Source organism: Natator depressus, chromosome 1 (assembly GCF_965152275.1).
Source record: "Natator depressus isolate rNatDep1 chromosome 1, rNatDep2.hap1, whole genome shotgun sequence".
NCBI classification, from domain to species: Eukaryota; Metazoa; Chordata; order Testudines; family Cheloniidae; genus Natator; species Natator depressus.
Genome location: NC_134234.1, coordinates 201673992 through 201687824, shown reverse-complemented (window position 1 = coordinate 201687824; position 13833 = coordinate 201673992). Strand labels below are relative to the sequence as shown.

The window sequence follows — 13833 nt, the reverse complement described above, 5'->3', positions numbered from 1 at the left end:
TACTCCAGAGAGGTATGAAGCTTGCAAGTGTATTGAATGCTACACACAAAAGTCCCACAGCCTGAGGGCTTCCTGGCACAGGGAAGAGGAACGTGCACCCCCGTTTGATGATGTAAAACTTTGCCATGGAGTTGTTTGTAATAACTGATACACATCTCCCTGCCAAGTGGGCTTGGAAAGTCTGGCATGCCAGGAAGACTGGTCTCGGCTCTCTGACACTGATGTGGAGAGCGAGTTCTGCCTGAGACCAAAAGCCTTGTGTCCTGAGGTCTCCCAGGTGTGCCCTCAGCCCAAGGCTGACAAGTCTGTCACTAGCGAGAGGGATGGCTGAAGGCTGGTGAAGGGGACCCCTTCACACACTACCTGCAAGTTGAGCCACCACAGGAGAGAGTTGAGAATCAGGTGAGGCAGAGTCACGACCCTTTGCAAACTGTCCCAACCTGGCCGATACACTGAGGCTAACCACGATTGGAGCAGCTGGAGTCCGAGCCTGGCATGTTGCACCACATAGGTGCAAGCAGTCATGTCCCAGGAGTTTCAGACAATTCCTTGATGTGGTAGTTGGGAACTGCCTGAGACTTTGAATGATATTGCCCAGAGCCCAGAACCTTGTTTCCGGGAGGCATGCCCTGGCCTGCATCGAGTCCAGAACCGCCCCTATAAATTCTATCCTCTGAACTGGGGACAGTGTAGATTTTCCCATGTTCAGGAGAAGGCCCATTTTGTCTAATATCATTCTTATGAAGTCGACTTGTGCCTGCACTTGGGCGCTGGAGGGGCCCTTGATCAGCCAGTCGTCAAGGTACGGGAATACTTGTACCTGCCGCCCACGCAGGAACACGGCCACGACTGCCATGCACTTGGCAAATACTCCAGGCGCCACTGACAGAATGAACGGGAGGACTATGAACTGGTAGTGGTTGTTGCTGTCCACGAGCGTGAGGTACCTTCTGTGGGACGGTGTAATTGCTATATGAAAGTAGTGTCCTTCAAGTTGAGGGCGGCGTACCAGTCCCCTGGATCCAGGGAAGAGATGGTGGAGGCCAAAGTGACCATGTGGAACTTGAGTTTCTTCATGAACCTGTTGAGCTCTCACAGGTCTAGGATGGGCCTGAGCCCACCTCTGGGCTTTTGGTATTAAGAAATACCAGGAATAGAAGCCCTTGCCCTTCAACTCCTGAGGAACCTCTTCCACTGCCCCCAGCGATAGGAACGAGTGCACTTCCTGCATGAGGAGTTGCTCATGAGAAGGGTCCCTGAAGAGAGACAGGGCAGGGGGGTGGGAGGGTCGAGAATTGGAGTGTGTATTCCCTTTCTACTGTGCGGAGCACCCATCGCTCCAATGTGATACGGGCCCACGCAGGGTAGAAAGGGGATAGTCGGGACGAGAAGGTAAGGTGGGTTGGATCCAATTTATGCACTGGTACGCCGCCCTCGTGTGCACCTTCAAAAGGCCTGTTTCTGGCCCAAAGATGGCTTGGATTGGCCAGAGCCCTGGCCTGAGGACGGGTGTTGTCTTTTCCTGCCGCTCCTGTTCCTCCTCCGGGAACCGTCCTGCCAGTTCTGTGGCTGGTAGATCCATGGTGGAGGTTCTGGTTTTAAGTGTTTCCGCTGGGTGGCAGGAGTGTGGTGGCCCAATGACTTGAGTGTGGCTCTCGAGTCTTTTAGGCTATGCAGCCTTTTAGCTGTCTTTTCGGAAAAGAGAGCTGAACCCTCAAAGGGGAGGTCCTGGATAGTCTGCTGGACTTCATATGGCAGACTGGAGACCTGTAGCCAGGAGCTCCTTCTCATGGCAACCCCTGTGGCCATAACGCAAGTGGCCGCATCCGCCCCATCCAGAGCGGCCTGCAGTGAGGTCCAGGAGATAAGCTTTCCCTCCTCCACCAGAGCCGAAACTTTGGCACAGGAGTCCTGCGGGAGCAGCTCCATAAACTTAGCTATCACTCCACACATATTATAGCAGTACCTGCTAATAGTGGCCTGCTGGTTAGAAATACGGAGCTGCAAGCTGCCAGTCAAGTAGACCTTTCTCCCAAAGAGGTAGAGTCTTTTCGCGTCCCGATTCTTTGAGGAGGGTTCCTGGTAGCTCTGGTGCTCATGTTGATTAGCAGCGTCCACTACCAGGGAATCTGGTGGAGTGTGGGTGTATAAGTGCTCGTAGCCCCTGGATGGCCCAAAATAGCATCTCTCATTGCACTTAGCCATAGGGGGCAATGAGGCTGGGGTCTGCCACAAAGTCTTTGTGGTGTCAGAGATGGTTTTTATGAGGGGCAGGGCAACGCGCGCAGGCCCGGAGGAGGAGAGGCTATCCACCGTGGGATCGGCCTCCTCCACGGGATCGGCCTCCTCCACAACCTCCTCTGCCTGGATGCCCAGGCCCTGGGCAGCCCGCCGCCACGGCAGGTGCTGCAAAACTCTGCTGTCCTCTAGGGCCGGGGCTACAGCCGTGCCTGCCACCACCTCATCTGGTGAGGAAGAGGATGAAAGTCCCGGAAGAATTGGCTGTTCCCTTCCCTCCGCACCCACGATGCCTGGAGGTCCCAGGATGCTGATGTCGACCCCAACAATGCTGGGACTACAGAGGGAGAGTCCCCCTCCCTCCTGGAAAATCCTAGGATGTTTGGCGGCAGGAAGTGCTGGGAGGTAGGCGGAGGAGTGGGGACACGGAGTGCTCAGCGCGGGGGGAGGAGGTGAGATGGGGTGGGGGGTGAGGGGAGCTTGGCTGCTGGGGGTGCAGAGCACCCACGGAGTCGGCGCTTACGCACACACCTGATTGGAAATGACATGAACAAGCGTTCGAAGAAGAACCTTGGTTTAGCTTACACACTGCAGGAGGTCTTGTTTTGAAGAAGATGGGGCTGGAGAGAGATGAATATGGGGAATTCCTTCCCTTATGGCTTGGCTGCTATTTGAAAAGGGGGAAAGTGGAGCAGCGTGTACTAGTACAAGCTGCACAACACATAGCAACTTACACACAAAATATCTCCCACAACACTTTATGGAGTTAAATAATCTAATAAAGAATTCTATGTGATGAGGAGTGGGGGCTCTGGGTTTGCACAAGCTCGCTGGCTGGGTTTTGCAAAACCAAACCTGGGTTTAGTTGGGATCTGATTTCCATTTCTCCTAACTTCCTAAAATTTGGAGGTGGGAGGTATATGTTTTAGATAAATGCCTGGTTTTGGTCCATCTCTAATGCAGATTTCAGTAATAATATTTTAAAAACAAGCTACGTAACCATTTCTCCCGTAAAGTTTGAAGGAGCAAAGTTAAGGTAGGTGCTACCTCCAAGGGAGAAGAGGTCTACGGAGTGGAAGAGGAACTGAGATCAGAAGCTCTCCTGCTTTACCCGAGAGGTATGAAATATAGTGCAAGTAATGGCCGCCCCTCTTATTTCCAAACTGCGTATCTGGATCCTTGCAGAGATCTCATGGAGGAGCTCCTGGAGGTTTGGGGGAGGTAGGACCATGCTATGGAGGTAGCTTTCCCCCTATCTGGCCATGGGGTGCATGCTTCCCTTTGCTCACAGAAGCAGAGAAGAGTATAGGAGGCCCCAAGTACATACTTCAGCATTTGGCCTCATGAGTCTGAAGTTGAGTCCCATGTCCGGTCACCAGTGGCTGGCTCAATATTGGTAAATAAACTTCAATCTATTTTAGAGCACTCGAGCAACAGACCTGACAGAGCAAATTTATCCTCGGTGTCGAAGCCAGAGGACTTACAGCTGGGAGGCATTTGGCTGTAGGTGTTTGTGAGGCTGTGAAAAACGTTGGCACATGCTGAAAGGAGAAACAATTGGAAATTCAACCAATTAAAAGCTGTCGACAAAAGTAAGGGGGAAAGAGGGGTGGAGGACCAAAGTCTTGTGCCTTTAAACTGCAATTTCACTTTAAATGTTGAGTAAAATTGGTAAAGAAAAATGAAAAGCAAGATTTATATTTTAATTTGGGCAGAACAGAACATTTTTCTATGCTGGAGCAGAACATTTCCCGGCTCTTTGAAACCAGCCTAACAGCAACATGTACTGCTTAAGACAGTTAACAGTGCCACCAGCTGGCCAGTTCAGAGAATGCCAGTGGTTCGTATCAATGAAAATAAGGTAACATACATTTAAATCAGAGTAGCAGCTGTGTTAGTCTGTATCCGCAAAAAGAAAAGGAGTACTTGTGGCACCTTAGAGACTAACCAATTTATTTGAGCATAAGCTTTCGTGAGCTACAGCTCACTTCACTGGATGCAAATGGCACCTTTCATCTCCAAGACCTGTACAAAGTAAGGCCCTGATCTTGCAAACTCTTACCCACGTAAGTAAGGTGGGTAAGAACTTTAACAGCCCAGGAACCCCTTTCACTAAATTGTGAAATCGCGTGAACCCCCTCCTAAAAATGAATATTTCCAGGGATTTAAGTTTAAATTTCCTCTGCACGGCTCCTGCTGCTGGACCCCGTTGACCGCTCCGGTCAACTGAGCTCGGGCTGCAGGTCCCGCTGACCGCCAGGACTCGGGCTGCCAGCCCCAACTGCCCAGCCCCGCTCTCCCTGGGGCTCGGGCTGCCAGCCCCGCAACTGGGTCCCACCTGCTGCCTCCAATGCCCGGGGTCCTCTGGCCGCCATGAGTGACATTTTTCTGGTGAACCCCCTGTAACATTCTGCGAACCCCAGTTTGGGAACCTCTAGGTTAGATGGATACTGCTTGGTTGCAAACAGGTGACTGTACAACTAGTTCTAACTTAGAATTTTCTGTTTGAAGAAATATTAAAATGGGTTTCTTTGGAGTTGGGGCTGTTTACATTAAGCGTGTGTTATGCTGAGTTTTTACTGCAGACACCTCCCTCACCAAAGAAAGAAGTTTTATCATTAGACCATATCTGTTGTTTACATGACTGATTTTTTTGCTGGCCCTTTGGCCGTTGCTTGAGACAATCGTGTGTGAGTGTGTGCGTGTGTACATATTTGTTAGGGATAGCTACAGCCCCACCCACCCAAACTGTCTCAAGCAGCCACCAAACAACCAGGAGAAAAATCAGTGTTGTAAACAAGAGAGAAGGTTTTGAAGCAAAAGTCAAACAAAACTGTACTGCCAACCCTGAGAATAATTTAAGATGGTGGCTTAAAATAAGGGCTTATGATTGGTCGCCAGTGAAGGTTTAATTTTCCATCTTAAAAACTAGAGATGGGCCCAAACAAACACCCCAGATGCATGGATCTCCTGAAGTTTGAAGAACTTTTAATGCAGCTCAGTTCCATAACTAATATAAAAACCACTCTGAACTATAGAGGTATAGAAACCTGAAAACCAACAGTGACTTTGGATCTGCTTCAGAGAAGCGACATAGCTACAGGCTGGCTGTAGATGTGATGTTGAAGAGATCATGGGCTTTTAGAGATCAGTACACTTCTGAGTTAAATCATTGGATCTTCAAGGGTTTGCGGTTGCCACTGAAGTTGTAGATGGTTGTGAAGAAGAGGAAGAGGCTTTATTCCTAGGGAAGTAGTATCTAAGGAGAAGGGTCAAGGAAATACTCTAACATTTCAAACCAAATATGTACTAATGGCATTAACTTAAAGAGGTAAGGAGGTAGAATACTCACTATACTCTACGCCAGTGGTTCCCAAACTAGGGGCGCCGCTCGTTCAGGGAAAGCCCCTGGTGGGCCGGGCTGGTTTGTTTACCTGCCGTGTCTGCAGGTTCAGCCGACGGCGGCTCCCACTGGCTGCGGTTCGCCGTTCTCGGCTAATGGGGGCTGCGGGAAGTGGCGCAGGCCGAGGGACGTGCTGGCCGCCGCTTCCCACGGCCCCCATTGGCCTGGAGCGGCGAACTGCAGCCAGTGGGAGGTAAACAAACCGGCCCAGCCCGCCAGGGGCTTTACCTGAACAAGCGGCGCCCCTAGTTTGGGAACCACTGCTCTACACCTTTGTTCTTAATTTTCTGTCTCTCTCACAGCATTGCTGAACTTGGCATTATACAGCAGCTGCATTTTCCCCAAGAAGTGACAAAAAATATAGTTTTAACATTTCTCACTCCTGCCAGCCCTGCAGAACCTACTCACCTATGGAAGAGTCAGCTGAATTCTATTCTGCTTTGCACATCAAGACAGAGAGAAACTGAACAAACAGCATACACAATGAAAATCAAATTGGATTTGTAGGATTCTTTCCCAGTTTTAATAATCAAATCAATTTGATTATAATAATCAAAAGTTGTCAGTAGCAATGTAGATAAGGACATTGGTTTAAAATATATTCATTTGAAATTGGTAAATGTCCCTTTTCTTTTCACCTGGCCAATAGTTTATAAAGTGAAATATCCTGGAGATACTGGTCCTTTTCCCCCCCATCTCCCTCAAAGTCAATCCTTTAGTTGATGTTTACTGACTCGCTGATCGTTCCATCTTGCGTGACCTGTGATGGTACAACACATAATTGCATGCACTGGTGAGCTAATTCAGTGAAATGACAGTGTGGTAAGCAAAGCAGTACCTTTTATATTTTGATATGAAGGAAAGTTATATGGCCATAAAACCCTTAAAGTGACACTTTTTCCACATAAGCTGTTCTCTTTCTATGAAAGTGTATGCTATTTTGTTACATGTGTGTATTCATAGAATCATAGAATATCAGGGTTGGAATGGACCTCAGGAGGTCATCTAGACCAACCCCCTGCTCAAAGCAGGACCAATCCCCAATTTTTGCCCCAGATCCCTAAATGGCCCCCTCAAGGACTGAACTCACAACCCTGGGTTTAGCAGGCCAATGCTCAAACCACTGAGCTATCCCTCCCCCCTCACTCTCACTCACACACACACACACCCCCAAACTGTAATGGTTCACTCCCCACCGCCCCGAAAGGGTGAAGGTGGCTCAGAAGGGGCTATTTAACCCAGGAGGCTGTACCTGGGGGGAGACTTTGGCTTGACTGACAAGCATTTATTAAGGATGGAGTCCATCTGGGCAGGAGTAGGCAGGGGTTTGTATAAAGCCAGGAAGTGAGAGCAGAAGGGGGCTGCAGTCACTCTCCAGGCCTAGTGAGGAGAGGAGGAGGAAACCTGGGGAGCAAAAGCTTTGGGATCTGGACTCTGAGGGCAGGGGCTCACACAGAGGGGTGGTGGAAAAGGAAACCTGCAGAGGGCACTGTAGGAAGATGCCCAGGGAACTGCAGCAAGCGCTGAGATGGTGCAGACTTGGCTGCTGACTGTAGGGTCCCTGGGCTGGAAACCGGAGTAGTGGGTGGGTCTGGGTTCTCCTCCCAGCCACTGGGAAAGTGGCACAGTCATGGGAATACACCCTGGAATGGCACCTGGACAGCTGGTCTGGTGAGACTTGTTATCCCAGAAGGGGAAACCAGTCTAGCGACCGGGCTGGAGGGCCAAGCCACAAAGAGGAAGCACTGCAATTCCTAGAGAACAGGCGGGACCACGGCACAAGCAACTAAAGGAAAGTGGCATCGGACCGGGCAGAGCTAGTCCCCAGATGCAGCCACAAAGCAGTGTCCCAGCGCTGAGTAAACCCCATCTCTCTCTTACACACACACTTCTTTAGAATGTGCTTTTCCTAATCTGCTCATTGTTTGTGTCTGGGTCAGTTTGAAAAATTGTTTCTATAACTTCAATCATATCACTATAAACTTGGGACGTTAGTCCACCCGCCCCCCCATCATAAAAACAAATATCATCATCTAGCATGCTTAGTATCCAGTATGTAATGTGTACTTAGACGAGAGGGAGATCAGACATCTGTTCAACACAGTTTGGAGTCGGACTGTCCTAGTATGATATCCGTAGCCCACAGTGGATCCATGAAGATCTTACACGTAACATTTTGGTATCTGCAGATATGACAAGTCATTTTGATTTGAACAAAATAAAATAACCACGCTTCAAAGGATACATAAATGTGGGGATTCCTCTCGTTGCTAAATATTTTCGGATGAGCCGCTCAGTACCGTACCAGTTAAATCCCTTCGTTGCATGTCCAATACGTGGAAGATGGACGCTTGCTGGAAGAGAGCACAGAAAAGCTCTTTAGGGCCTGATGCATTAAAAATAAATAAATGGATGTGCCATTTAAGCTCCACTCAATGGCAGAAGAAATGCCTGTGTCATAATGTTCTAGCTGTAGTGGGTAAATGTGTCTCCTCTTCCATTTCAGAAGACAATCACAGAAGAGATGGAAGAGACCCATTAGACCTAGATCATCCCAATCTGTGGCCCTGCCAGAATCTTTAAGTGGAATTACATGCACAGCTCTGTAGATAGATCATTCTTTCCATTTCAAAGGCACACAGACATAGGTGCTGACTCCGTGGGTGCTCCGGGGCTGGAGAACCCACGGGGAAAAATTGGTGGGTGCTCTGCACCCACCGGCAGCTCCCCGCCCCAGCTCATCTCCGCTTCACTGCTGCCTCCTCCCCTGAGCATGCCGCATCCCCGCTTCTCCCCCTAGCTCCTAGAACAGCTATTTCGCGGAACAGCTCTTTCGTGGCGACAAGCGCTGGGAGGGAGAGAGGGGGGAGGAGGGGGAATGCGGCACGCTCCGGGAAGAGGTGGGGCTGGGGCGGGGATTTGGGGAAGGAGTCCAATTGGGGCAGGGAGGGGGCAGAGACTTTGGGGAAGGGGTTGGAATGGGGGTGGGATGGGGCAGGGCAGGGCTGGAGTCAGGGCAGGGCTGGGGGTGAGCACCCACCGGCGCCTGGAAAGGTTGGCGCCTATGCACACAGATGGACAGATGCACACTTACCATTCCTTTTCTTGGCTGCTAAAGAAATCTTCTTCAAGCCCTCCTCCAAAGCGGACAGCTTAATGCCAGACAAGTTGTTGGACCGATCCCGGTGCTGTGCTACAATCAGGGCCAACTAGGAAGAAAAACATGAGATGTATGTACACTGGCAGTCGCAGCGATGGCTGCTAGAAAAACAACATTAAACACACACTTTATAGGCTGGAAAAAAAGCTGTCCCTTGTCTTGTCTTTGTTAACACTTATTTCAAGCCTGTCCTGCGCTGTATTAGGGTCACTGTTATTTTGTGTAACATGTAAAATTCACTTCCTGTTGTTTCAAAAATACTTTAGTAGAGAGAATATCAAAGGGGCTTCTTATAGTTACCAAATCCTGGCCTTTATTTCTGGATTCTTTATCGTCAATGGGAAATAAGAGGGTTCTTCCCAATGCCACGTCTGTCCGAAAACAAAAAACGTAAGAAAACATTCAATCCCACGAAGAACAAAGGTGAGTCAATGCAATGCTGGCTGTTATAGGCTTCTACACCATCCTTTCTAGTTCTCCTTGACACTGTGCACCACACAGACATTTTCTTAAGAGGGGGGAGGTGAGAAGACGGAGAAAGAAAATGATCAAAAGACATGAGGGGAGAGAGAGAGAGACTGAGAGAATAAAATTCCAGTCTACAGTAAGGTCTAATCTGTTCTTCACTAGCTCCTTAATGGTTTAAGATCACTCGTACGTATGTGCACATAGGAGAACAAGGGGTACTGGAGAGAGCCCATGGCCTGGCTAGACACATATTGAAGTTGCTCCAACCCACCTCCTCCTCTTAAAATCATTTTGACACTTGAACTGCAGGTTTAGAACACTGCCTTGTAGAGAGAAGAAATACCATGACTAAAGAACAAGATCTTTTTCCCCAGGAAAAGATCAAAACAACTGAGTTCTATGAAGAATCTTCTCACTCCAGAGCAGAGGTCAGGGTCAAAATGTCTTCCTGTATTGTCACGTCCAACACCACACGTAGGAAGTACCAGACTAAAAGAAGAGACCATCAGCTTCAAGCACTAAGATTATATTTTTCTCTTTTACCTTTCATCCTTCCTGCCAGCTCGTATATTTTCCTGGGCTGATCAGAACGAACCTCCAGAGCTGTAAATAATCCTCCCCTTCCCCACCGGCCGGAATCATCTAAAACAAAATTAGAAGTTAGATTTTTTTTTTTAAATTGAGATCCGTGTCCAAAGAGATGAGCTGCCAAGTGTATCTATGCCAATAATGCCTTCTGCAGGGAACAGACATGTTCTCACTGCACATCATAGGACTTATTAGAAACAGACATGGAAGATGAGAGGACACAAAATCCCTCAATAATGCAGCTCCCTCATTCTGTGCCGGAAACAGATCACATGATCCTAAAAGAGGATCCCTGCTCAGCACTTCCGGAAAGTAAACCTCCCACACGATCCTTGCCAAGCCATCCCAGGGGAAATTCCTCCCCACCCCACAGCGTGGCTGTTCACATGCCATCAGTCATCAAATCCTATTTGCATCCTGGTAACCTGGTCCTGAAGTCATCCATTACTTCCCCTCAGATGCTTCCTGCACCTCCAGAAGGCAGAGGATTCCCTGCCTCCCCCCGTGTTTTTTTACTTTTAAACAGAGCATGTTGGCTGAATTTGAAATAAATGCCACAATCTAGGCATTCAGCCATCACCTTGTGGCTTTAACACCCCACTCAGGAGAAGCTCCAACAGGGGATTTTGTCTCAGGAGGCACAATTCACTGCCCTACCCCCGAGCTACGCGTAGCATAGGAGGAACGTGTCCTCCTTCCAGGTGCATGTGTCTGCCTCCCGCACCCTCCAGGGGTTGAGGTTAAATGCTCACCATAGAATTCAAATAGGAGGCAGGACGGAATCCAGGGACTGCAACTGTTCCTAGCACTAGGCTCCATCCCTCCCCTCCATGCAAGGGCCCAGTGTGGGCTGGCCCATAGCTTTTCCGAGTACAGAGGAGAATTAGAAAAATAACTTTGCTCAGAGTAGGAGATAAGTTCAGAGGAGCTGACTGCAAACCACACAGGCAGGGGAATCCTTGTTCTAGCCCCTACTGTCCTCTCCAGCAGGACATCGTGTCGGAGACACTGCCTTAGCCTAACCATTGGCTGTTCAGACCCTGGCAGCGTGACACTGGCAGACCAGGAGAGCCGGAGCCCTGTACAAGTTAATTCCTTCATGGGCATCCCATGCAGCCGAGTGTTGTGGCAGCTTTGTCCCTAGGCATACAGCACAACATACAGTGTAGTGCCAGGCAGTCCTTCTAGGACCATCACCTCTGTGTTTTCACTTCCCAAAGGGCCTCAGCTCTTTCTGCACAAAGCAACATTGAAGCAACATTGACGCTAAGACACTAAATGCCCAGATGCTGAGTTCAGCTAAAACACTCTCGCCCCATTGCTTCACTCTGCCAATGCCCTTGCCCAGCTAGACTAAGCAGATGCCCACCTTCTGCTGTCTACGGTGCAAACCAGACACTACTTTCTGCTGCTGGCCCACAGGGCCTGCCCCACCACTGCTGGGCCATCTGGGTGGGCTTACACACATCTTCGTCCACAGGCAATGGACCTTATTAGTGTTAACATGCCCTGCAGAAATTCCGCACTTCAGCACAGATTTAGGGTGGGGGGGTCTTTGCAGATTTCAATGTGTTCTGCAAAATGTCACCTTTTGGTTAAGTTATATTTCCAGCCCATCTGGATGGGAAGTAAACCTTCTGAATGGGACTCAAGGCCGAACGGCCCCACTGAGTCTGCAGACGCACAGGGCCCGGGTCTGCCTACTTACTGGGCCCACTGGGATGGAGGGAGGTCACGCTTCACCTTCTGAAGAGAGGGGCTGCATGCTAGGGAGCGTGCTACCCGCACTCCTTCCTTGCAGCATTCTAACTGCACCTGCACCATGCCAGTGCCACTCCGCTGTTCCTACTGCTCAGCCGTCGGGCTACAAGGCACAGTTCAGCCCTATCCCCAGGAAGGCTTTTTGCTCTTGCCAGTCCTACCTATGCAATGGACGACGATCGCATCCTCCTCTTCGGCTCTGGGGTGGGTAACGTCACCCATCACATACTTGATGGAGTTCAGCTCTGGCTCCATGTCATCTAACTCCACAACCAGCCCGTCCTCCCCCTCCTCAAAGGCATCCTCTGAGTCGCTCTCCTCTGAGGGCAGACAGGGGGATCTGTAGTGATTTGCGTCCCACCAGCCCATCCTGAAACAAACAAGGCAAAAGAAGAACAGGCCAATGAAAACTGGGAAGCCAAACTGCTGCTTTAAATCATCATCATGAATTGTGGGAGATGGGGTCGCGAGAGACAACGCTCAGCTCCAGAACCACAATTTCCCCCCCACAAGTTCGGAAACCAGACTGTCACAGGATGGCTGGTCCCTGGGACTGAGGTAGGTCTGGCCCCCCTATGCCAGAGCAGGTGCTCCCAGCTGGGCCAATGAAGGGTCTATGGGTGCACCTGGGGCTAAAACGGGTCAGAGGGCGTTCCAATGAGAGAGATCTGGCTCAGGCAGGGCTAGGAAGCCGCAGCAGCAGGGCTGCCAGAGTCCCCTGGAAGGGGAGGCAGCTAGAAGCAGCCTGAGATGTAAAGAGGAGCTGGTTTTGTTTAAATTTGGACAATAAACCTGCCTCAGAGAGACTGTGGGTCTGGCAGTGGGTGCTTTAGAGGCTGGGGAGAAGCCCTGCCTTATTTCATGTAGGCACTTTGGTCAGCTGCTGATACAAGAGGAGAGTAAGGAATATCATTGGTGCAAAAGGAAACGAGAGAGGACAAGCCCCTATCACTGACTTGCCCCACCTCGTAGGGGCGACCCGGAATTAATGGAGCCAGATTATGTGGCATCCTGCTCTGCCTGAGGAAGCTCTGCTCTCCCAAGCTGGTGCGTGGAGGATGACAGCAGCGGCTAGAGTTCCCGTTCCAGTTTCCGCCGGCAGCCAGATGAGAGAAGCAGCAGAAGGTGCAACTGGAGCTACAGAAGTGACTAACCAGGCTCGAGGAGCAGCAGCAACTCTCCTAGAGATTCTGCAGAGGGAAAGGATTGGTGGGCGCAGGTACAAAGCAGGAAAGAGGGGTTCGAGATCCGTGAGGGCCAACAGAGGGAATGTTCTGCCTATGGGCAAATGCGGCTTATAAAAAGCGACTGTCCTTATGTGAACTGTGCTTTTAAGACTGGCTCAGCTGCGCAGAGCACAGAACAAACCCAGGAGACTCTGGGTGGAATCCTGCCTTGTTACTGTGGCTCAAAAAGGGGCCAGGACAGGAGGCTTCCCAGGGGTTGTGTATTTTTGTTGTGGGGGGCTGAGGCATATTAGAAGGCACTGCCCCACTAAAAAAGGAAACTGTGAGAAACCTGGATGCCAAAGACTTGGGTGACGGTGTAATCACTGGGAGGTTCAGATCGGGAGGGGTAGGAGGCAGCCAGACTGTCTCAGGTGTGGGGAAATGGGACACATATCTGGCACCCACTGGGAAGAGTGAACTTGGGAAGAATAGTGTCTGTGAGAGGGGAAGAGCTCTGCAGGGGCAGGGAAATAATTCCCCAGGCAGAGGCGGGTACTGGGAAGCAGAAGCTCACAGTAGAGACAAAACACTGTATCAGGGAGCTAGACAGGGCCTCAGAGGAGAAGTGAGAGAAGGGCACAGGCACGGAGGCTGCAGGAAGAAAATGGAGTCACAACTTACAGCTACTAAAGCCACAGTTACAGCACTAAGAGGAGAGAATGTGAGAGGCCTGCTCTCCTTGGCAGAAAAGCGCTTGGTGGAGCTTGCTGCCTTGGAAGAGGCCCGACAGCAAGCCCAGAGAGAGAAGGAGTTGCTGAAAGACCAACAAGAGCTGGAGTGCCAGACTGAGCTCCTGCAGGAGGAGCAAGTGGGATTTGAAACATAAATCCAGGGCATGCAAAAGGAACTCCAAGGGAGAGCTGAGTTACTCTTTAAAGTCACTCAGCATGCCTGGTGAAGATGTAAATTGTACGGCTGGTGTTAAAGACTGTGGGGACTTGGGGAATACTGATGTGTATGAATCTGTATGGAAATTTTTGTATTTT

The 13833-nt window shown here is 50.1% G+C and overlaps 1 protein-coding gene across 1 annotated transcript in view; it reads right to left on the bottom strand.

Moving 5' to 3' along the window:
* Positions 1 to 5192: 5192 nt before the first annotated feature.
* CHD1L (chromodomain helicase DNA binding protein 1 like) overlaps positions 5193 to 13833 on the bottom strand; it is a 36394-nt gene continuing 27753 nt past the window's right edge. The window contains 6 exon segments of the mRNA XM_074974388.1: positions 5193 to 5497; positions 7887 to 7995; positions 8736 to 8850; positions 9102 to 9172; positions 9813 to 9911; positions 11780 to 11988. Of these exon segments, the coding sequence (XP_074830489.1) occupies positions 5419 to 5497; positions 7887 to 7995; positions 8736 to 8850; positions 9102 to 9172; positions 9813 to 9911; positions 11780 to 11988 (682 nt within the window). The 3' untranslated portion in view covers positions 5193 to 5418.